Here is a 22,342-nt window from a genome sequence, read left to right as displayed (position 1 = left end):
GATTGCCGCCCGTGGACCGACCACTGTTTAGGATAAAATCTTCGAAACAAAACAAACCCGCTGCGTATGTAAACATTACTTCTTGATTCGTGCATTATTCCCTGTTTCGGAGTAAATCTAGCCATTAAGAAATAGGTCGCAAGCATGGAAATACGCAATGAAGTGAAACAGAAGGACCAGGAAGTGGAAAAGAAAAAGTTTGTCGTGCGCAATGCTGCAGATATTCAGAGAGCCAAGCTGGACAAGCTCATGAAAAATCCCGTAAGAAAGAATATTGACTCCGCTTCGATGTGGCACAATTTTAGCACAATGCCCTGTTCTTTATTTTCACAGGATAAACCAGTTATCATTCCTGCGCCAAATAAAAACCGAGACTTTTCCACCGCGATACCATCGTTTGTGCGAAACGTGATGGGTTCTAGTGCTGGAGCCGGTTCGGGAGAGTTCCATGTGTATCGCCATCTGCGTCGGAAGGAATACGCTCGCCAGAAGCAGATTCAGGAAAAATCTCACTCCGAGCAACTGGACGATGCATTTCAGGAGCGGTTGGAAAACAACCGTAAAGCGGCTGAAGAACGCACGGCAAAGAAACGCGCCAAGCGTTTGAAGAAAAAAGCCAAACCAAAGACTAACCGGGGAAAGAAACCGAAGCAAAGCGTAAGCTTAGACGAATTGCTCGAAAGTTCCTCTGAGGAGAGTGATGAGGAGGAAAATGAAGAGACCTATGCAAAGGACGAGGATTCTACAGATGCCCCGGAGAAGGATAGCGAAATCGTCGAGGAACACCACGAAACAGAAAAGTTGAAAAATACTGATACTGAAAATACGAAAGATAACCAGACAACAGTGACAGACCTGAGTACCCAAAATCAACCCAAAATAGAAGCTCGGCAAGAACCAGTCACAGACCTAAAAGAGGCACAAAACAAAGAAGACGTGGACAAACAATCGTAAGAGTAATGATCGAAAGGTACAAATCAATAAACAACCAATGCATTAAACAAGATGTGGATGCATTATTATTATGCTGCAGATCGACCGAAACAATCTTCGCTACAGAAAGACTCAGCAAACCAGAAGTCAGTGGAACGATTATGAAAAAATGAAGGAGGAATAATAAAACATTAAATATATTTGCACTCTCTTCTCGTGGTTCATTTCACTGTCAATGTTTTCCATAATATATATTTTTGTTTCTTCAAAATTATAATCCCGTTTCGTTCACTTCCATAACGCGTTTAGCTTTTGCTGTTGTGTTTAACCCTTCTTTAAGAATATTATTACAGAACTGCGTAGCCAGCTTGACTTGCCCTGGCATTTTAGCCACATCAGTGTAATCACATTGTCCCGCTGTAAATCGTTCGTCGTGGAAGATTTAAATTTTATTTACCATGTAGGAAATAAAATCAAATCACGCTCCTGTTTGCTGGCTACCACGTGTGGAAGCGGAAGCGAACGGAGCACCGACGAGTTCCTCCCATCACGCATGCATGCTTCCTTTTGTGTTGTTTTGTTGGAACACATTCATTTCACATATACTTTTATTCCGACACAGCTGGGAAAGGACATTGTCCTGTGCCGCAGAAGCCGTGTATTCTCTTTCGCTGATATTGAGCGTCGGTAAACTTTCCTGTTGGGGCCAGTAGTAGTAACACACCGCATAACCCAGTCACACAGTTCCGCCAAGGTTTTCACTTTTGTTTTAGAACGCGTTTAACACTATGTTGTTGCCGTTGCTTCTAGAAGTAGCTTTGCAACGCTGCGTAGCCATATTCGTGTAGCAATTATAATAGGTAATCATAATAATAGTAGTATTAGCAGTTGTAATTATGTTTCGTTTTGTAGCAATCCCTTTGCACAATTAGCTTATCTCACTGAAACGCGCTTTTTGATGTTTAAACGATGTTTTGTTTCTGCTTCATTGCAACATTTGAGGGCATTAGAAATAGATTTAATAATTTAAATAGTATGAAACAAGTCGCACACTTTCACGCATTTTCGCATCACATTACTCCTGCTGGTCTCCTGGTGCTCCTCCTCTAGAGCGAAGCCGTTGCGGGTTTTCTCGCCTTATGGTAGAAGCTACATTTGTCTGTTCTATTTGATTTCCATGTACTTCTACCATTACCAACACACCACACATATTGCCTTTCCGTCCTTTCTTGCTCCGGTTTTTCTGCTCAAGTTGATCACCATTTGTTTATCACACCTACCACACACGTCCCACATACACCCACACACCCGAAACTGCCCTTTAACGACATGGTGTCTCAAAAAAGGATTTCTGTCGTGATCCTTCCACCTTTTTCTCCAGGGTAATGTTACGTTTCGAAGCTGATGCGCAAGCAGGTGTCTGCGTTTTACGCGTGTGCTTTAACAATATTTATAATATGGACTGCGTATATAAAATAGTGATCGAGTTAGTATCCCATCGATCAAAACCAAGGGTTTTCTAAAACCCTTTCGCATCTCTACAGGGTTTAATAGGGGACAGCGAGTGTAAAACACCCTCTTAAACTAACCCGACTGGAGCCCTGATCTGGTTATGCTCAATCTAAAACAATCTTATCCAACTTTCCTATTCGCACTATGTACAAACAGCTTTCGACAAAACAAAGCCAATTTTACAAAGTCGTGAAAGACTGTACCAAAACCCAGGAACTTGATAGTGTGTAATGGTATTCATATCTCAATGCGCCCCTTATTCGCATATCGCAGAGAGAAAGAGAGAATGAAAAAGAGATTAAATAAATATTTTATAATTATGTTTGTGTTTAAATTGTTCATTCTCTTCCCAATGTTTCGATCAGTTCGGATGGTGGCAGTGAAACTGAATATGAAACATAAAACATACAACCAGTAAAACGAATCCAAACAGAAGCGAAATTAAACACACACACTTTTTTACGCGTTTGATTTCTTTACGTGGGAAAGAAAGCTTTTTCTTGGATCATTATTATTCTGATGCATAATTGCGGAACAACATTCAGTGAGGGTTAGCTTCCGTAATTAAAAACTCAAATCTATCAATTTACTTCAAGCTGGATCTATTGTGAGGATTAATACTTGTTAACCCTTTAAGGCGAGGAGCGATCGTACAGAAGAATCAGATAAATGATCTCTTCAATACACGTGCAGCTGTTTGGGTTGAATGAACAGTCAACCACTAAAACCGACATGATCCTTTCAAGCTACGAAGAGAAAAAAAACTCTAAAGCTATTGTTGCAACCGTTTGGACAAAGCTGGAAAATACATAAGCATTTCATCAGGAGCCGAATCAAATACACTCTCCTCCAAAAACAGTTCCATTTGTAACGCTACGCGCCACAACTTACCGGGCACTGTATGCCCCTGGAGCAGTCGGAGAAGAAATGACAAGGACAAGCATGGGGATGTGCGGTCGGCTTTTCGGCTTGTGATTTTTGTGTGGGCCCTCTGATCGGACGAGCTCTGTTGTGAGGTGGCACTGATTACAATTTGACTTAGTGTGACTGTTGCGCTTGACACCAACGGCATCCTACGACTAATCCGTTTGCACGTTTGTCTGTGCTTCACAAACCGTATATGCGCAACCTTCACTCCTCTCGACGCTTGCGCGTATGTCTCATTTTTGCATTCGATTATTCTCCAACCAGACCTTTAAATCGTATGTATATTGTTAATAATAATATTTTCCTTCACATATTAGTCCTTGCACTGTTGCTAATGCTTGCCAATCATCATTTCCAGCTACTCTCTATCGCCATTTGCCTCTATTCCTGCCGAATAAGTTGACATCTTCACATCGCTTTAAGCACGGAGCTTATTAATTCTGTTTTCGTTTACTCATTTACTGGATTCTGATGTACTGCTAACCCATTCCAAAGGACAATATTCCCTCTTCCGCTTTCGTTCATTAACGACTGCCATGTCTAGAATGTGTATTTTGCTCTAATAATTATATTGTAATGAATTGTGTTTTTTTATTTGGATGTGGAGTTGTGTATCTTCTACGTGTGTAATTTGATTTAGCAGTTTTAATATTACTTTTGTTGTTGTACGAATTCTGAACGAACTCTGAAACAGAATGGGAAAGAAGCTAACTATAGCCTACAGGAGGAGCAGAATGACGCTTCGGTGTAAGGGTGTTAGCTAACAAACGTTACCATTATCGTATTCGCCTGCCACTATTCATTGGATCGATATGAGTAAAATAGAACTGTTTAACTAATAACAAACTAAAACTTCTTCTAAATTTCTCCCTCCTTCTCTCGCTCTGTTTCTCTCTCTCTCTCTCACTTTCCCTCGAATTCTTTCTTGCCTTCTTCATCACAATAAGTTGACACCAACTGCATCAGAGGACACATATAAAATACGAACCCGTTGCACACGCATAGCATAATAATCCGCACGGGGGAACAAAACTCATCGCCAATGATTATGCTGTATCTTCAGCAGTCCGCGGTTGTATGCGGGAACATCCTATAATCGACGACACGTGTGCATATGTGTGTTGGCTGTTTAATTTACTTTGCTTTGTCGAAGAGCGAACATATAAAAAAGTGCCAATGAGTCGAAAGGGACCCAAATAAACAAAAAAAAAAAACAAGCTGCCAACATCGGTAGTTAGTTTGATTGGTGGTGGCGTATAGGAAAGGGGTGGGAGGGGAGAGATGGGATTTGACTTAGCGGCACTCCCAAACTTTAACCGTCGTGTCCACGCTGCCGGATATGACGTAAGGATGGGACTTATGCATATCTGCGAAAAAGAAATTAAACGGAGATCAAACCAATGTTCGTATCGCGCTTGCACTACCTTCCGTGCGGCCCTTACACTTACCCAAGGATGTACAGAAATGTGAGTGCGCGTAGAGCGTTTTCATGCAACGCTTGTTGCGTAGATCCCAAATGCGTAGCGTTTTGTCGTCGCTAGCAGAAATCATGTATTTGCCACCGGGGTGAAACACGATACCACGCACCCAATTGTCGTGGCCGGCCAGCGTAAACAGGCACAGCCCGGAGCTGACGTCCCAAATCTGCAAAAGGAAGCAATGTAAGAATGGAATTGCTTGAGAAGCGGTCTTACAAGCGAGGCAACATTAAACAAACACGCACCCTGATCGTTTTGTCTCGTGATCCCGATGCCAGGAATGGGCCCTGATGTGCACCTTTCTTGTTGTCTGCTCCGGCTGCCTCGTTTATAGCCGCTGCGGCCGATTCCGGTGCCCAGGCAATGCATTCTACTGTATTCTCATGCTCTCGCAGCTCAGCCTGAAATGGGTACGTGGTGATTAGTCAATTTCGAAAAATGCTTTTATTTCAATGTTATTCATTCGTCCATACTTTGCATTCCTTGGAGTTTGTCTGCCAAACACGAACCGAGTGATCATTCGAACAGGAGGCCATCAACGATCCATCGACGTTCACCCGTACCATGCGCACCCATTCCCGGTGGCCTGTGAACGTCTTGACGCAGTAGCCGCTGGCCACCTCCCACATCTTGATCGTTTTGTCACGTGACGCAGAAAGTAGGAAATCGCCCGCCGGGACGAACGAAACCGATGACACATTGTGATCGTGACCGTGCATTGTCTTGACGCACTCGTATGTCTGCTGGAAATCCCACAGTTTGATCGACAGATCCGAGCTGCAGGAGGCTAAAATAGACATTGAAAAAAAAAAAAAAGTACATAATCTGATACTACGAAACCTGCTTCCCAGGGGTGCCCCGGTTCGCTACTTACCGAGCAGCTTCCCTTGTGAATCGAATGCCAAATCCTGTACCGAGTCCGTATGACCCTTGAGCGTACGTTCATATTCACCCGTCTCGAAGTCCCACACCTTGATCGTGGCGTCCTCCGATGCCGATACCATCATGCTGAAGACAGGATGGAAAACAACCCGCGTCACAGTCGCCCGATGGCCGGCGAGGGCGAACTTTTCCGGCGGTCGCGGTATCCAGTCGCTCGGTGTCCGTTTTGCCTTCGTCGGTGCACCCTCGATCACCTCCTTCTCCGCCTCGGACAGTTTCGCTTCCAGCTCCATCACTTTCTTCTGCAGCCGAATGACGGAGGTCCACTTTTTCTCCAGCAACCCACCGTACTTGCGCTCTATCTCATTCGGCATGTCGGCCTCCTTCCGGAACGCTTCCAGCGCGTCTGTGTATCCATTGCTTCCCAGATAATCGGCAATCGCTTGGTTACTGTAAATAGTTTAAAACAAACAAGAGAACCGATCAATGGGTTTGCTAATAAACTAGAATTATCGAATATTTGAATGTGATTTCGAATATGCAATAAATCACATCATTTAAAAACATCCAACAAAAGAGCAAATAGCATACTTCACGACCTTTGCACATCAATCAAACCACCCTTCTATGCGATCAGCACTCCATTAACATTTGAATATACACGCAACCTGCTAACATAACCTTAAGCTACGATAGTTTCAAAAAGTGGAATTTCCAACCGAAACGTGTCTTTTAGACAACGCCCATCATACGAGACACACGTTTAAGCGGAAGACCAAATGGGACGATCGTTGCCTCCAACAGCAGTTTCCTTCGCTTTAACTGTAAATTAAACGATAGGCCTGTTATGGAAGGAGTTCGCGAAAAAAAAACAACACACCATCCACGATTAATCATTTTCTCATTCGAATCAAGCATGACGGAAGGTGACGCACATCTTCCTACCGCGCTAGACACTGGCACTGGTTCGTCTAACACAAGCCTTATTCTTCGAGTTGTACTCTTGTTCTCTTCCGTCGAATCTTACTAGAAGGTTTAATCATAATATAAACTTGATACAAGTCATGGTTCGTTACCTTTTGAGCGATGGTTTTCGATCCACCAATGGTCGCCTAATACAATAATTTTAATCACAAACCACAAACGAGACGCCGCGCTCGAGACTGATCAGAAGAAGGTCAATCGCGCGCTAGGCGTGCGCTTCCTAATTTAAGCGCTATTCAGTCCCTTCCATCCGACGCTCCATCGTGACGCTGGTAAACCAAAATCAATTCAAATCGACAGCTTAGGCGATGCTGCTTAAAACAACTCACTCTTCGATACACCTTCAATATCTCCACGGACAAATTTTCATACCGAAATTAACACACTCGAAGGACGCGAGCCGCTTAAAACCTCCCAAAAGGTCTCCCTATTCTAAATAGAAACCAAAAACATAGAAGTCCACTCAATGACCTTAGAGCGGGGGGAGAATTTCGCGGTTCACTGGCAAGTCCGCTGTTCAGAAGTCAATCGCCGAAACTAAGGCGATCCGATTTGGCCAATGTTTACATTTTGATTAACAACCTTTTTACAGATCCGCAGCTTACGATAATGCAAAAGTGAGCGGAAAATTGAAAAATCGACACACTGGACCAACGGTTTTTCAATCGGCAATGTCCCTTTCGTAAGCCGAATGGCGTTGTTGATTAACGATCACACTTGCCCGACGATGATGAAACGTTCTACTACTACATCCGTTTATCTTTCGATTCGATCGCATTTTGATTGATTGTTTCGAGGTTTGCATCATGGTTCTTCAATCATTTCAGCTCGGATTGCATCAATTTCATAGAACCATTCTATCATCGCACTATCTTCCGCATCAAACACGAGTGATCGCGCAAGGTGGTCTAAAGCTGCTGCCGATCTGTGCTTTGCGAAGCTGTACTGCGCAACATCAAATGTGCATCAATTTCCGCTAACCATATATCATCAATGGGGCGATTTCTCATCAACCAGCAACGCCTTACGTTTGAAAGCTATCACTCGAAGGTACGGGAGAGCGGTACACCAAGATCCCCGGCGGCAGAGGGAACGGAAACGATAGAAGCGCCAAAGCTTACACGGCTGAACTCTGCACAGACGAGCCACCGAACCTAATGGCACATTAGTCACCCACCGAACCGCGCCAAAAGCCGCCCGGAGGCCGCCACCGGTTGTCTAACGGTAGACAACCAAGCACCAAGCGATCGCTTTACGGATCGATTCCGACCGCAGGACATGCTAGATTGGCGCCATCGTCAGCAGATCTAAACGCCTTTTTGTCTCACGCCTCATTGCACCGAGAGGCAAATTATAAACGGCTCGGCCTTCTACTACTGGCGAATTTCCGTTCTGGCTTGGCAAGCCACGTCTATGCTCCGCACCAAAACCCTACCGCTACGGTCGAGAGGACTTGCCCACGGGCAGATCGACCCAATAATAAATGACCGTAAAAAATGGCTTCAAGTATCTTGCCCTTCGATTGGATCTTTTCTAGACGAAGATTGAAAATCACACCACAGCGGCCACACCAACTTCAATATCGATCATCACTTCCCAATAAAAACTCAATCCACCGCCTTACTCGCGATTTGAATGCCCGCAATCTACCACCTTTCACGCGTCTTGCTTCCTATGAGGTGTTGCGATCGCGATCTTAACAGAACGGACCTTAATCTTGCTCGACGAACAATTCGCCATGATTGTCCATCCGATATCTGCGTCACACCCAACACCTGCATCGCTGAGAGTTCCTTGAAGCCTTTATTATATGAGTTTGGGGATTTTTTTTTCACTTAAATTGGTAAATCACGGACGATGATGCAGTATAATGGTACGGATTGCGCTCACTGAACAGCAACGAACTAGACCGCCAGCCATGCTGACGACTCACCGAAACAACAGCTGAAACGCCACGTCCAAGACGGACAAATTATTTAAAACGGCATCATAATCGGCGTAGGGCAGGGCTCGAGATCATCTATCCGACGCCGGGCGGTGATCGTTGCGAGCTCTTTCGAAAGTGATCTCACTCGGATACGCCCACCATTTCACGCGCCCCATTCAAGGGTGGACGCGCAACAGTCGCGAACCTTAAGTCATTGGTTCGGGCAAACCGTCCCTACGGTGGGGTAAGGGTATGTTCAGATGCGGACTGCGTTGCGTCGAACGCCAATCTCTCGCGGCAAAAGCGGAATGATCTATTCGGTTCGCGACATAATCACACACATCGATACGGCAGAATTCGCCAGAATTATCACAGATCATTGAACCGCCAATGGGTTGGCAGCAGGTCGACCTTGGCGGGGTAGGATTCCTCTCGAAGAGGTCCTCCCTTCCAGCAGGGCTGAAACTGGCAAACACTGCAGGTTCAGTGCGATTAGTTGACATAAACACATAGGTAGCATTACTCTCTAACGACTGCAACGTATTTAAGTCAGGCGTGTCAAATCAGTCTGCATACCTGTATTTTTTTATATTTTTTAAACCTGAATAAAAAATTTGCAGATGGAGCTCATGTGCAACATTGATCAATTTAAAGCAATATACAAAAGAAAATAATTAAGCTCCTCATTTTGAGTGATTTTAAAAAAGGTCATGAATTTCATAATTAGATTAACAGATTTTACTGATTTATGGCAATAAGTTCTTAAATTATGTGCGACAATTATTTTTGCGTATATTATTTTCTGCTTTTACAAACAATTCAACATTTACGCTAGTGCGTAGCATACAACATTTCAGTGAGTGATGACGCATTAGACAACCCTGCATCGAAGTGAATGTTTGAATGGAAACGTTTGCTTCCATGCCTAGGCCTACCGTCGCGCGTTGCCCAGTTGCACGCAGATTGCAAAACTTTTTCCGCGGTTTCGGTACGAACGGCTGCCTCTGTCTCTGCGCTCGCACGACACCGATTAAGGCGCGTACAACACACAGCAACCTCTCACCAAACCCTGGGTGAACGGAGGGAATGCGGGAATGCAAAACTGGCATCAGCAGCGCGAACCGGTCACGAGCAAAAAAAAACCCCCCCTCGCGTTAGAATCAAGCTATCCGACTCGACCTGGTGAACTTCTGGTACGCCAAAAACCCACGGACGGCAGACAGAGAACTTGAGAGTTCGCGAAAAACAAACAAGTTTTTCGCCGTTGACCGACAAAAGTACGGCGGCACCGACGGCAACAGACGACGCCATCAACCCAACGGTGGCGATACGCAAAGTACTCGATGGGTAATGCATACATGCAGCATAAAATTGATCGGTTTCTGCTGCATGCTTCTACGTTGCGGATCGCCATTTATCTCCAGAACCGAACCTAAAGCTCGCCCGTATCGACCAAGTGATTGAGCGATTGGCTGCTACACTAAACGGTTGGCTCATTACTCGTCCCAAATGGTCCGTTTCCTTCCTATGTTGGAAGCGTTTTGCGTAATTAAACGCGCTCGCAAGATAAGGGAAAACCGCTCCGGTCAAGCACACGGATCATTTTGCGCCGAACATATGTCGTTGAACTTTAGTGAAGAAAAACAACCTGCAACCTGTAATGTTGCGGCAACCGAACGCCTTCCTTAAGTGGCGGAAAAAGGGTTTGGGCTTTAGCCGAGTTTCAAGCGCTTCGAGTGGTCGAATTGCCCTTTACTCGTTGGCACTCCACGGCAAATGTCGGTGGTGAGGAAGTACCCGGATAGAACCAGCATTCGATGGAGTGGGATTTTTTGAGCCCAACACCCTGGCGCGGTACCATTGAGCCGGGGAGTGTCGCAATCGCCGGACTGTCCATACGGCCAACAACGAGCGTAGGAATTCTGCGATGTCATTCAGTGGAGCAATCGTTCTTGAACAAAAATCACCCCCCTCTTGATTAGCTGCGTTGAAGAGGGGCCGGGTCGCGGAAAAACGGTTTGACCGAGTTCATTAGCTAAATAAAACTATTTCCTAACAGTGAGCCCCGGAACCAGCTTTAATTTAAATCTGCAGTACAACTCATTATGCGTTATGCAAAGGGCAAACGAATGATTTAACTAATAATTTTGAAGAAAACAATTTCAGTTTATTTTAATAAAATATTTTAGTATACATTATAAAAGTTGTAATTTCATTCAATTCGAATGGATTAAAACATATTATTTAAAATTATTATTTAACTAAAACAATTATAGAAAACTTAAATAATTTTTAAAACACGTTAACATGGTTGTGATTTGCTAACAATTTTTTCTTCAACTACAATTAATAAAAGGCAAAGAATGAAACTTTACAGTATCGTGATGACAAATCCCAAGAAAATTAAAACGAAAGACTCTAAGCGACGAACCTCCATCCCAGATGGTGACATTTACTACCCTATTAGAATTCTTACCGAGTGGAGGGCTTGCATGCACCTCCAAAGCTTTTCCGACTCATGGACAACAACACACGCCGAGTGACATCTTGGGTCGTCTTTGCCTGCCGATTGCAAAACACCCAATTCGAACCCATCCACCGGCATACCGGAGGGGAAGGAAAAATCGCGCCACTTCAAGCGGACGATCTTGAAAACCGCACAACAGAAGGGGCGCTCTGGTAGCAAACGCGAAAAGGAACAGGTTAAACCGCTGCCTAACGCGCGGAGTTATGCTTCTTCTGCCGTCCCCTCCCCTTAGTCCAGCGTACCGCAACGATCGATGCCACCCGATCGAGATCGTTCTATCCGATGCACTCCACCAAACACGGCGGGTGCAACTGCACTTCGACACAGCATCCCAATTCAGACGGCAAGCTAGTCGGGCAAATGGAGGTAAACCACGTCTAATGGTCGCGCCGCTACCGTTTGCAATTCGCTGGCGCGCGTGTGCTCAAGGACAAGTGGTTTGGGGCGCGCGTACAAGCCTCGCTCTCCTTTAGGCGACCGCGGTGCAGATGTACCATCGTGCTCGGTCTCCGTTAGCTCTACATTCGTCAGCATCGGTGCAAACTCACGCATTCTACCGAAATCCCTTCCCTTGCAGGCGTATCGCATCACAGAAGGAATCTTTTAATTGCGTGGGGATTCTGAACTCTTTGCTGGAGGGGGGACAGGGCATAAATGCTTCCTTCTGTCACAACTTTAGACTTGTAAAAAAAAAATATAAAATGAACAACAACAACTAAAAAAAAACATCTATTTATGCGTTCGCTGAGCATAATCGCGAGCTCGCGCTAGCCGACGCTCTCTCGCTGTGACTGTGGAAGTTTTCGCTGCGGAGGATATCAACCGAACCGACCGATCGTCAGATCAAACGCACCACCACCACCTGAACCGAGGAAACTCTCGGTAGCGGTTTCGGAGTGGGAAAACCCGTACCGTACGTACACAGACAAGCCAAAAGCTATCGTCCTTGGAAACGTTTAGAAGGAAACAAGAACAGCACACCAAGCAGTTCGCGCGCTGCTCACGTCTTTCTTTCGCTCGCTCACCGTTAACCGAAATATTTCTGCAATGATTTGTGCTAAAAAGCAAAGCCTCTTAGAACTACCACCACAACAAATGTAGGCGAATGCCCGAGGGGTGGGAAATAGATCCGTCGCTCGGTATGTTGTGCACAACCAGGTGGATGTTGTTTTCCGATACCGTCGGAGCTCACTCCATTCGGAAAATGTCCAGCCATCGGCAGTCCTGCGGCAGCATCTCGACGACACGGGCAGGTATTGATCCGGTCCTAAGCTGATTGTTTCAGTCGGTCAGGGGAGTAATGCTCTGGCCACACCTGAACGGAGAAACCTTCACCGCGCTAATTCAAGTTTTGTGAATATTGTGGCAGTGTTATCTCTTTACTGTTTGAGATTTGAGCAGAATTTATTCTTCAAACACCTTCGAAAGTGCGTGCTCCAGTTGTGCGTTTATATCGGTGTGCGTAAAGTGCGTAGAAGACCGTTAGAAGAAGACGTATGATCGCATTAGGAAAAACTGTGTCAAACTAGAATTTGCCTACGATGATTCTGACCCAGATGCGACACTGGTGACTCGAGTGAAACGAAACACTCCATTACGCGGAGCCTTTTGAACTATACAGAACGAATTTCACGACATAGCGGAATAAGTGACAATTGTTGACAGTCTTTAACAATTAGCTTTGTGGCATTACCTCAAGTGTGGTGAATATATTCCTCACAAAGTTCCCCAAGACGAGCAACATTATTCTCACCACAAAATGGATGTAAGGGATAACTTCACCGACTTTACGCTGGCGTCGAACTACATCATGCAGTTGGCGATCGACGAGTATCAGGCGGATCGCAACTGGACGCGGCTGATCGACCGATACTGGAATCTTGTGGAGGACCTGATCGGAGGTAATAAAGTCATAAAATCGAGCTCCAAGGTATCAAAAACTTATGACAAGAGTTTAACGGGTTTTTTTAATGTGATGCTCATAAAATGATTAATGTGATACATCTAAATTCGCTCCATGGTCGTTGTCGATCTTGACGCGCCTTGTATGGGACTTTTATAACCCAAAACCTTAAAAGTCAGTTCTGCATATGAGAGTAGGCAGGGTACCTCTGGGTGTGTTTTTTAGATTATCTATTACTCTATTTGACTTTGTCTCTCTACTATTTTGGTCCATCAATAGCTGCTTAATAGCACAGATGAATGTGAGATACTCTCACCAATGTTACCCAATAACAATTGGGGTCGATCATACCTGCAATTACAGAATAACTGTGTACGTTTAGGCGGTCTTATTTAGTCTTATTCGCTGTTATGCTTCCACATAAACTACAGATTTCCAGCTATAAACTATTGAGTTAAGTTAGTCTGTGCAGAACAACATAAATTATTTTCTTTAAAATTCAGGAATTATTAAGGGGTTTAAAGGTTTTTTCGATTTGTTGATGTTTTTTTTAAACGAATACAACCAAAAACAGGATTATTTTAATAATCAGTTTTTTTATATTGTTTCGCATGAATTGAATTTATAATTCAATTGCTAAACTTTAACCGATTTTTCTCAAATTATAGTTCCTAGCTATATAAAATATCTCTTATGTCAAAATGCTATGTCCTTTACGAATCTGTCTGTACAGAATGGTACAGCCCGGTACCATGGATTATTTGACAGCTTATGGTATAATCTGCCCCAATGCATGAAGATGTTTCAAAATTAATTTTCTTATTGGAATAATGCGAATTTGAGGACAATTCTAGTGTTGGAACATTTTATGCATCACTTAGGCTAGGCGGAAAATTTTGGGTTCATTTTTAAGTACCTTTAATAACTAAATATGCTAACCTTAACCGTTGATCTCAATCAATGCCACAGCTCATGTCTTACCCTCTGAAAGCGTACATGGGGCTTCTTGTCGTTGCCAATGCGCTTAAAGCGGTGGCGGCATATGTTCATACCATCTTAATGATCGCCTCCGGCAGAAGAAGGCAGGAATGTTAGACATCGTTTATGCACATATTGTCCTCCTACGGCGCAGAAGCGATAACCACCACCGTTCGGTCGGAGGGAATCAGTTCAACTTCATGGTAAAGGCCACAGCAAACGACGATGCTTTCCTCCCAAGTTCAAGTGTGTACGTTGCGTTGGTCATTTGCATAGGATAGCGATCCCTCCCAAAAACCACAGTGCAGTGCGTTTAACCGTGAGCTTGACCTAATTGTACAACGAATTAACAACCCCATGCTACCGAAAGCCATGATACAGATTCTCATGAAACATATATCTTTACGAGGCTCATAACTAATAGGCCTTCTTGATCGTGGCGGGATCTAAACTCGCGGCGGTTTGGTTAGCGCTCCAGCACCACAAAGCCCACGAGGTTGTGCAATGTACTTAAAAAAAGAGATAAAAGGCCAGTATCCGTCATGTCGGACGATTGCGAAAGTTGCGTGATCTTGGTATCATTTTTCTTCGGGTCGATAAACTTGACCACCGTTTGGGCTTTCGTTCTCTGCGCGAGATTGATGTTAATATTCAAAGTCATGTGCGCGAAATGACATCGGTCAACATGAGCCAGTGGGCACAAGGCCTTCCATAGTTCCGTCACCAGATTGTTTGCTTTATTTATCTTGCTTGCCTTTTACACATCCCTCGTTGTAATGCCATTGCCTAACTTTCGCAACTCGGGGTACATTTCGGGGTCATAATGTTTTGCTAGTGCGCTGTACAAACAGGAAACAGTGTTGTATGGTCGTGACGAATAAACAAAAAAAAAACATTGCAACATTTCATCTGCTGTAAACGAACTCAACGAATCAAGGTCATTTTTGGACGAAATTACTGGCACCTTGAAGACTGGTGTGATTAACTTTCGAGCATGCTTTGGCGTACACACAGCTCGACGGAATGTGTTTAGAATCTGCTGAAGATATTAGGTTTTTGCATGACACAAAAGCGAACAACATGGATGGTAATCATTACCATCGGAAGGGAACAAACCTAATACGTCAAGCTTAATTACCCGTTTTCTTTAATTAATCGTCAGTGTGAAGCTTTTCCGTGGGGGGGAAAAAGATATTCATCATGAAGCTTTAATCGATCCGTTCTGGGCTACGAATAAACAATCATTATCTTCTCTCCAAATAACCCAAACAACCGATGTTGTTTCAGAGATATTTGTGCTCACTCATAGATGCTACGGTTACTGATCAGCTTGATCAATTAACCCGCGAACTGCATTGGTCGTCTACAAAGAAATGTAACCTTCGATTTAAAATAAAAATCGATGGAAGATCATCAGAAAACTTCTTCGAAAAAAATACTATACAGCGTAACCAACTTATTATTAGCTACCGAAGCCGGGCACATTCCGCATTAATCATTCATTCGATGATTTGCATCGGGACTGTATTAACACAATGCGATCCGTCTGGTTCGGAGTAGAATTCACTCGGCGATTTTATGTTCCCAAAGACATTGACTTTAAGAAACAACTGTGCCAGGGGAAGCGAACGGGAAAGGGAGAGTGAAATTAACATAGATTGGCCGATCTTTTTCTTTTTGCGCAACATTTACCAACACCTCAAAACGTCTACACTCAATAAATGTCTTGTTCCATCGCACAAAAAGATCCGCGCGCGAAGCATCTCCCATTCATGGACAATCCACTGCCGACGCTTGGGATGGTGCTGACCTACCTCGTCTGGGTGCTGATCATTGGACCGACATACATGCGCGACCGGAAACCGATGCAGTTGACAAACACACTCTTCTACTACAACCTTGGACAGGTCCTGCTGAGCGCGTACATGTTCTACGAGGTAAGGTCCCGCTTCCAGTATTAGCACAATTTATTGCTCGGAAGATGCCATTTTAACGACCCCTTGAATTCGGTAGCATCTGATGGCGGGATGGGCACGCGGATACAGTTTGACATGCCAACCGGTCGACTACAGTGACGATCAGCTATCGCGTCGGGTGAGGAGTGCAATTAAAAATTTAAATTTCCAACAGTAAAAAAGCGAATATTTTAACAAACGGCGTTACTAACTCGTCCAAACAGATGTTCAACCTGTGCTACATCTACTACCTCTCGAAGCTGTCCGAGTTTGCGGATACGGTTTTCTTTGTGCTGCGCAAGAAGAAGTCACAAATTTCTTACCTGCATCTTTACCACCATTCGCTCACCCCAATCGAGGCTTGGATTCTGACCAAGTTCCTCGCAGGTATGCATGGAGTCATCATCCACGAATGCGCTATCTTAATGTTTTCTTTTCTGCAAACAGGCGGTAATACAACACTCCCCAACATTATCAACAACTTTGTCCACACGCTGATGTATCTGTACTATATGCTTTCGGCGATGGGACCTCGCTACCAGAAGTATCTGTTCTGGAAGCAATTCTTGACCGAAATACAGATTGTGAGTAGTAGCTTTTTCCTGCTTGCAGTTGTCTAATGCTGCACTAACAGACACCCCTGATATTTATTTGTTTCTCGTTTTTCTGTGTGTGTTTTCCAGGCCCAATTTATCATCTGCATCGGGCATGCGATCAACGCACTGCTTACGGACTGCGCCTACCCGAAGTTTATCACCTTCCTGTTGCTTTGCAACGCTAGCATATTCTTCGTGCTGTTTATGAATTTCTATCTGGAAAATTACCGAAAACAGGCCACGGTGAAGGCGGCACAGGAAGCGACAGCTCTAGCAATCTCTGGACAGCACCAAACCGTAGCCGCAGCAAGCGAGCCGTCCAAGAAACAACAGTGACTTTCCCTATTCGTAAGACTGAATACGGATATCGAGTGATTCTTGTAAATAGCACTACCTATCTGTTGAGCGATTAATGTGATAAGAGCTTCTAAGGGATGGCCGAATGAAAACATAACCTCTTACAAATGTAATAGATTAATTGCCCCACAGTTTTACTAACAATGAATAATTCTACCAAAAAATATATCATCAACACAAATCGCATTGTTCGCGCAAAACAATGTGCAAAGGTTTGAATCGTTTCATTGTAAATAGTTTTAAAAATGTAAAAACTTTCAAACATGTTTGATTGAAGCCGTTATTCAAGATTCATATTTTAACTGCTACATAGCAATAGAAAGCATAGCGTTATTTTAATAAATCAATACTATATAGACATAGAGAGTAAAATTTTGTGGCAAAATCCCAGCATTGGCAACGAATAGTTTCATCAAACAATCTAATTTGCCACTAAAACGAACTGAGAAAATGGCGCGCTCGATTCGATAGCCCCTATTATTGTGTGAGAAAATCGTTTGAGATTAATTCAAATGATGCTACAGTGAAACGGCTTTTACATTTGGATTGTTTTCCTTGTTTGATATCACACTAGGAAGGTTAGACGTTCCCCACGATCAGAGTTCTCTCATCATCACCTTGTAATGGTAGCAATGACGTCATTACTAAATGCTCAATAATATTGGTCAAAGGAGCGAAAAATGAAATAAAACTTATGGAATGTTTTATTCCGGAACTTTTGTACATCAAATTCACAATTCAGACAAAAGAGCAAAACGAAGCACACGAAGAAGAGTAAATCAAATGTATTAAACAATAATATTTCATACCTTAAAAAATTGATACATTTTACATTTGCGTTTTCAATCAAATACGAACTGCGTTCTCCTGAGAGCCAAACAAACCATCCAAACACGTTACGCAAAACCAAGCGTAACGCTACCTACGCTTGTAACAGTTCACAACCTCACAGCTAGATGGCGCTAGCACCTCACCATCGATCGATGTCAACGAAGGCTATCTAGCAACCTCATGAAAAAGAGTGAACGTACGAACGAACACGTGAGGGTAAAACATATTGGAAAGCTTATTTTTGAACGTTTTATACTTTTTTCTACAATTATTTCGACGTTTCAACCGTTATCAATCAAATTTAACCCCTTTTTTCTACCAAACAACATTTGTATTTCGTTGTCCACTGAGTAGAAGGAGCAGAGAGAGAGAGCGAGAGAGCGCATGAGCTCTACTTAGTGTCCAAATATTTTGAAATCTATTATCGCATAACGTTTTCGTGCCATTTTTTGCTTTTCTTACACAGTGCCATTTCGGTGTGCTTGTGCTAGACACCAAACAGTACAAAAACCGAGATTAGTCACGCCGAAGGAAGTAACCGATAGTGTGTCTGTCGTCATCAACGAAGTGAATAGTAAACCTCCTATCGCTCGAATGCACACAATTCATACGTGCAGGAAATGGAACGGCAGTACGTACTTCAGAAAAAAAAACATCAAGGCTTTTTGGTAGCGTTACCCGTACGACGTATCGGTGTGTTTGTTTTATTATTATTATCCAACATAATTTTTAATTCCTATTTTGTATATCATTAATTTAAAATTTCGTAAAACATGTTTTTTTTTTTATCTTGAGCTCTAGAGCCCGTCTACACAAAACCTTCGGTAAGCTGTGCACGTGAGTCAATATGTAACATTACAAAGTGGTGTGTTTGTGTGCAAATATACACTTGCACTTATTTATACTGCGCAACAATACATATTATTAAATAGGAAGTGGATTCATTCCACCCTATCTTTTGCGGAACATTGAAACATAATATGTTAACTATGAAGGAATACAATGTTACACTTCACAAGCCTATAAAAAAAGAACTGAAAAGTTCAATTTAAGGCAAAGCGAATATTAAATAATATTTACCTTTACTTCAGAAATTTAACACTAAATAAATTAATTTATTACATTCCCCTAATACAAAATCTTCAAATCTCGACAAAGTCCCTGTGTTTTATCTTCTTTTAACGATACTGTCGGCTACCAATTATCACACTAAATCTCGAGGCCCAACATTCGAATCAACCAAAGCCTAGCGGTCTTTGATCGCCCAATTCCGGTTCACCAGATGACACTTTTCTCCTGCCGAAGAGATGCGAAATCAACGGTGGCCAACCATAGATTTCTCACTTTGATACCTTTTTCTATCAATCCAATCGGTTTTATCTGTTAGATTGGGGAACGCCGTTTGCCTCCTTAGTCCTCCTTTTTTCCAATCCGTTGGATTATACAGACTATTGTACAGAAGAGGAAGAAAACACATCTCAACACGTATAACACATGCACGTGGCGCATATACACATCACACCAGAAAAAAATTCCAACATTTCGTAACACGCAATAAGCGGTGTCTGTTGTCGAGAGCTGCCAACAGAAAGCAGTGGCCATAAAAAGACACACTGCCATCGGGGTGGGAAGGAAGTCGACGACGTATTTCTCGCCCATTTCTATTCGAAATGGGGGAGATTTATAGAAAATCGACGACGGGTCGCTTCCAAACAAACAAAAAAACGCCCCATCTTCCATGGATTTGTGGTCGGCCGAACAGGGGCCTCTCTTCCTATTGCCATTTGGCTCGAACTGTTGCATCTCAAAAGGTGAGATGTAAATTTTGTTCGAAGATCGCTGCCGCGAGAGTAGACGCACGACACTAACGGCATTTTGTCCACTAAGCTTCTACTTCCGTTCGTTGGTTGCTTGTCGAATTTAACTGTGTATTTTTACGCCCAGCGCGGACATAAATAAATTACAACAGTGCCGAAGAAGCAGGAATTGACAACGGAATGGTGTGAAAAGCAAACGATAATCGAACGATTGATCGAACAATAAGTATGCAACGGTGTGCATCCATGTACACGTAAGCGAATGGATGCATTCCATCGCTTTAACCGAAAACGCAAGTCGTCTATACAGTTTTGTACAATCAATAGCCCTTTTAAAATAGCTGAAGCAGAGAAGAAAATAGTAACATATGCATTGCGGAAAACCATTCCATTTCGAATAATTTCTAGTAAAACACAAAGCAAAACTTAGAGTCGCAAAGAGTCGAATGCACTAACAAATATCAACTAATATGACGGCCATTTTCAAAGAACAGCCAGGGTTTTTTGATGTCCATAAAAATAAATCATACGATTTTCTTTAACGAATTTCAATAAATCAAAACACTACTCACGACCGCACTCAAAACGGAACGGGAGTAAAAAGAGCAACTTATTGCCTAAAAGAAGTCGATTTAGTCCAGCAGAAAATTAGTACTTCCTTCCTATTAGTGCCCCCGTTGCTTCACACCCTATCTTTCACACTTCCCCCCTCTGCATCGACCACAAAGTGGGCCTCTATGTTATGTTGCTGCTCCAAAATATAGGTGAAAGTGAAGCACAACACACAGCATATAAATAACTCCCCCATCAATCGCCCGGTGAGACCATTATTTCCCTGACACACTTCTCCATCGTCGTCGATCGGCACAGGATGCAGTCGAAAAGCGTGTTCGATCTCGAGCACAGGGTTGATTCCGAGGAGTCATTAAAGCAGAGTTCTCGCGCCATATAACGGCGGTGCGTTTTGAGGACAGCAGCACTATTTTAAGAACGCTTATTTCCAGTGGAACAGCGTCCAACTCGCATGTCTTTTCGTTCTTTACATACAACATTCTTGCCGAAATATAGACGCCCTAGAAATGTACCCAAGCAAACAATCCTATTATTGGTAGAACTTACAGCTCCTCGCGCTGCCGTTGTGACAACACCATTTTCATGTTTTGATCTGCTGGTAAATGGTTGTAAAAAACGTTCTCCTCCTGCTGCTCCGTACTGTCGCCGTTGTCTTCCCGCTGCCGGTACGGTATCCTTTTACGGTTCAACTGGATTACTCCGTCTGCCACCCGTTCGATCCGTGATCGAAACGGTTCAGCTGACACTTGCCCCTACCACGCGAAAGGACACGATCCTATTTCACTTTCACACGTACAGACACACACACCTTGCCGCGATTACGCCACCAACGAACCAGCAGGGCGGTAAGATACACAGCAAACCAGAGCGGCCGATTTTATTCGTTAAATTCAATTAACTTTTCGCTTTCGATCACTCGACGTTTGCACTTTCACTAGGTATAACTCGATCAATTTTCGCTCAAAATTTCGCTTCCTTTTACTTTACACCTTTGGCTACGGTTAGTTTACACCTTATTACGCGTGTGGCGGCCTTTTTTTAATCTGCCGCTTCCAACGTAAAATTGCACCAGGGGGTCGTAATTTTTTTTCCTGATTCGTAAGTATCTCTATTTCTCTTTTTCTCTTTTTTTTGTTGCTTTCTTTGTGTCGTCGATTTGTCGTCGTTAGTCGTTAGTAACTGGTTTTCATAGGTTCCGTTGCCAGAATTTATCAGCACCAGAGATCACTGTCAAACGCTCAGGATCCTCTGGAATGGCAGCCCCGGACGGTTCGATTGTGACGTCCTTGAGCCTTAGAATTGTTGTTGCGTTATCGTCGTCGTCTCACTAGCGGTGTTTGTTACGCTGTTGAATCATCTAAAATGAGAACAAAAATGTACAAACATTATTATTATAACTTCAATTTTACAATAATATATCAGTAAAACCATAACTATATATATTGCTAATTGGGGTTTTTGCAAAAGCCCTAGGAATCCTTATGAAGGTAATGGACGAACTTTGCACTTGACATCGGATATCGGTCATAGGCCACCCATCCGCACCCCAACCGGACAACTTCGACAATCAATGTCAACAATATAAAAAAAAATCAACCAGTAGCTTTCTACCAGTAGCGGGCCCACATAAAACAATAAAGCAAAACTACCAAAACGAAAAGACAGACAAACAAACACTGTAAAGCTCCACTGGGGAGAAACGTTTTGCCCAATGTCACCAGAACAATATTTGCAACGCTTTCAGTGAACTTGCTCGTTTCAATAAATCCGCTGAACCATTCAACACCTTTTTTTCGTACTGGGTTTTAGTTTCCACGCGTACACACGTGAGGAAGCGGTATTATGTCCCTAATGCCCCGTAGATCCCGCCTGGCGGGGAAGGGAGAATGTGCGGTTTTGCGAAAGATACACCAACTGCACCAGGCTAGTGTTACATTTCGAACCGCTAAGTCACGTTTCCTTAACCTTCTTTGCTGCCACCGGAGAGTGCAACAGAAGCTACCCGATAGCACCGACTTCTTGTGTGCTGTATTTACCCACGTCTTTCGATAATTACAATCAATTTGTAATAAAGCGCACAAATTTGCGTCCAATCACTAACGCAATGGCCACAGTTTAAACACCCTTCCCCGGTGCAACAAACAAACACACATCACCATCCC

The 22,342-nt window shown here is 43.4% G+C and overlaps 3 protein-coding genes across 3 annotated transcripts; 2 read left to right on the top strand and 1 right to left on the bottom strand.

Moving 5' to 3' along the window:
• Positions 1 to 141: 141 nt before the first annotated feature.
• Positions 142 to 954, top strand: LOC128718728 (PRKR-interacting protein 1 homolog). The gene is made up of 2 exons (XM_053812348.1): positions 142 to 261; positions 334 to 954. Exons 1-2 carry the CDS (start codon positions 145 to 147, stop codon positions 952 to 954), a joined length of 738 nt encoding a protein of 245 aa, XP_053668323.1. The 5' UTR covers positions 142 to 144.
• A 3,688-nt stretch (positions 955 to 4,642) lies between these two features.
• Positions 4,643 to 20,764, bottom strand: LOC128709711 (lissencephaly-1 homolog). Its single transcript, XM_053804720.1, has 6 exons — positions 20,727 to 20,764; positions 5,725 to 6,182; positions 5,324 to 5,637; positions 5,096 to 5,251; positions 4,821 to 5,016; positions 4,643 to 4,739 (listed from the first exon to the last, which is right to left on the bottom strand). Exons 1-6 carry the CDS (start codon positions 20,762 to 20,764, stop codon positions 4,666 to 4,668), a joined length of 1,236 nt encoding a protein of 411 aa, XP_053660695.1. The 3' UTR covers positions 4,643 to 4,665.
• Positions 12,930 to 16,938, top strand: LOC128709306 (elongation of very long chain fatty acids protein AAEL008004-like). The gene is made up of 6 exons (XM_053804292.1): positions 12,930 to 13,071; positions 15,798 to 15,988; positions 16,065 to 16,145; positions 16,231 to 16,393; positions 16,454 to 16,590; positions 16,690 to 16,938. The coding sequence occupies exons 1-6, from the start codon at positions 12,930 to 12,932 to the stop codon at positions 16,936 to 16,938; spliced, it is 963 nt and encodes a 320-aa protein (XP_053660267.1).
• Positions 20,765 to 22,342: the final 1,578 nt, after the last annotated feature.

Source organism: Anopheles marshallii, chromosome 2, assembly GCF_943734725.1.
Source record: "Anopheles marshallii chromosome 2, idAnoMarsDA_429_01, whole genome shotgun sequence".
Lineage (NCBI taxonomy): Eukaryota > Metazoa > Arthropoda > Insecta > Diptera > Culicidae > Anopheles > Anopheles marshallii.
The sequence above is the reverse complement of the archived record's forward strand: the minus strand, read 5'-3'. Positions and strand labels throughout refer to the sequence as shown.

What these genes read in the sequence shown, in the direction of transcription:
- LOC128718728 (XM_053812348.1), top strand. Translation starts at nt 145, where the DNA reads ATGGAAATACGCAATGAAGTGAAACAGAAGGACCAGGAAGTGGAAAAG. An exon ending in ACAAGCTCATGAAAAATCCC is followed by an intron (nt 262 to 333) that starts GTAAGAAAGAAT and finishes TTATTTTCACAG; the next exon opens with GATAAACCAGTTATCATTCC.
- LOC128709711 (XM_053804720.1), bottom strand. Translation starts at nt 20,764, where the DNA reads ATGAAAATGGTGTTGTCACAACGGCAGCGCGAGGAGCT. An exon ending in CAACGGCAGCGCGAGGAGCT is followed by an intron (nt 6,183 to 20,726) that starts GTAAGTTCTACC and finishes AACTATTTACAG; the next exon opens with TAACCAAGCGATTGCCGATT. An exon ending in CAAACTCCAAGGAATGCAAA is followed by an intron (nt 5,252 to 5,323) that starts GTATGGACGAAT and finishes TACCCATTTCAG; the next exon opens with GCTGAGCTGCGAGAGCATGA.
- LOC128709306 (XM_053804292.1), top strand. Translation starts at nt 12,930, where the DNA reads ATGGATGTAAGGGATAACTTCACCGACTTTACGCTGGCGTCGAACTAC. An exon ending in TGTGGAGGACCTGATCGGAG is followed by an intron (nt 13,072 to 15,797) that starts GTAATAAAGTCA and finishes TCGCACAAAAAG; the next exon opens with ATCCGCGCGCGAAGCATCTC. An exon ending in GCGCGTACATGTTCTACGAG is followed by an intron (nt 15,989 to 16,064) that starts GTAAGGTCCCGC and finishes TGAATTCGGTAG; the next exon opens with CATCTGATGGCGGGATGGGC.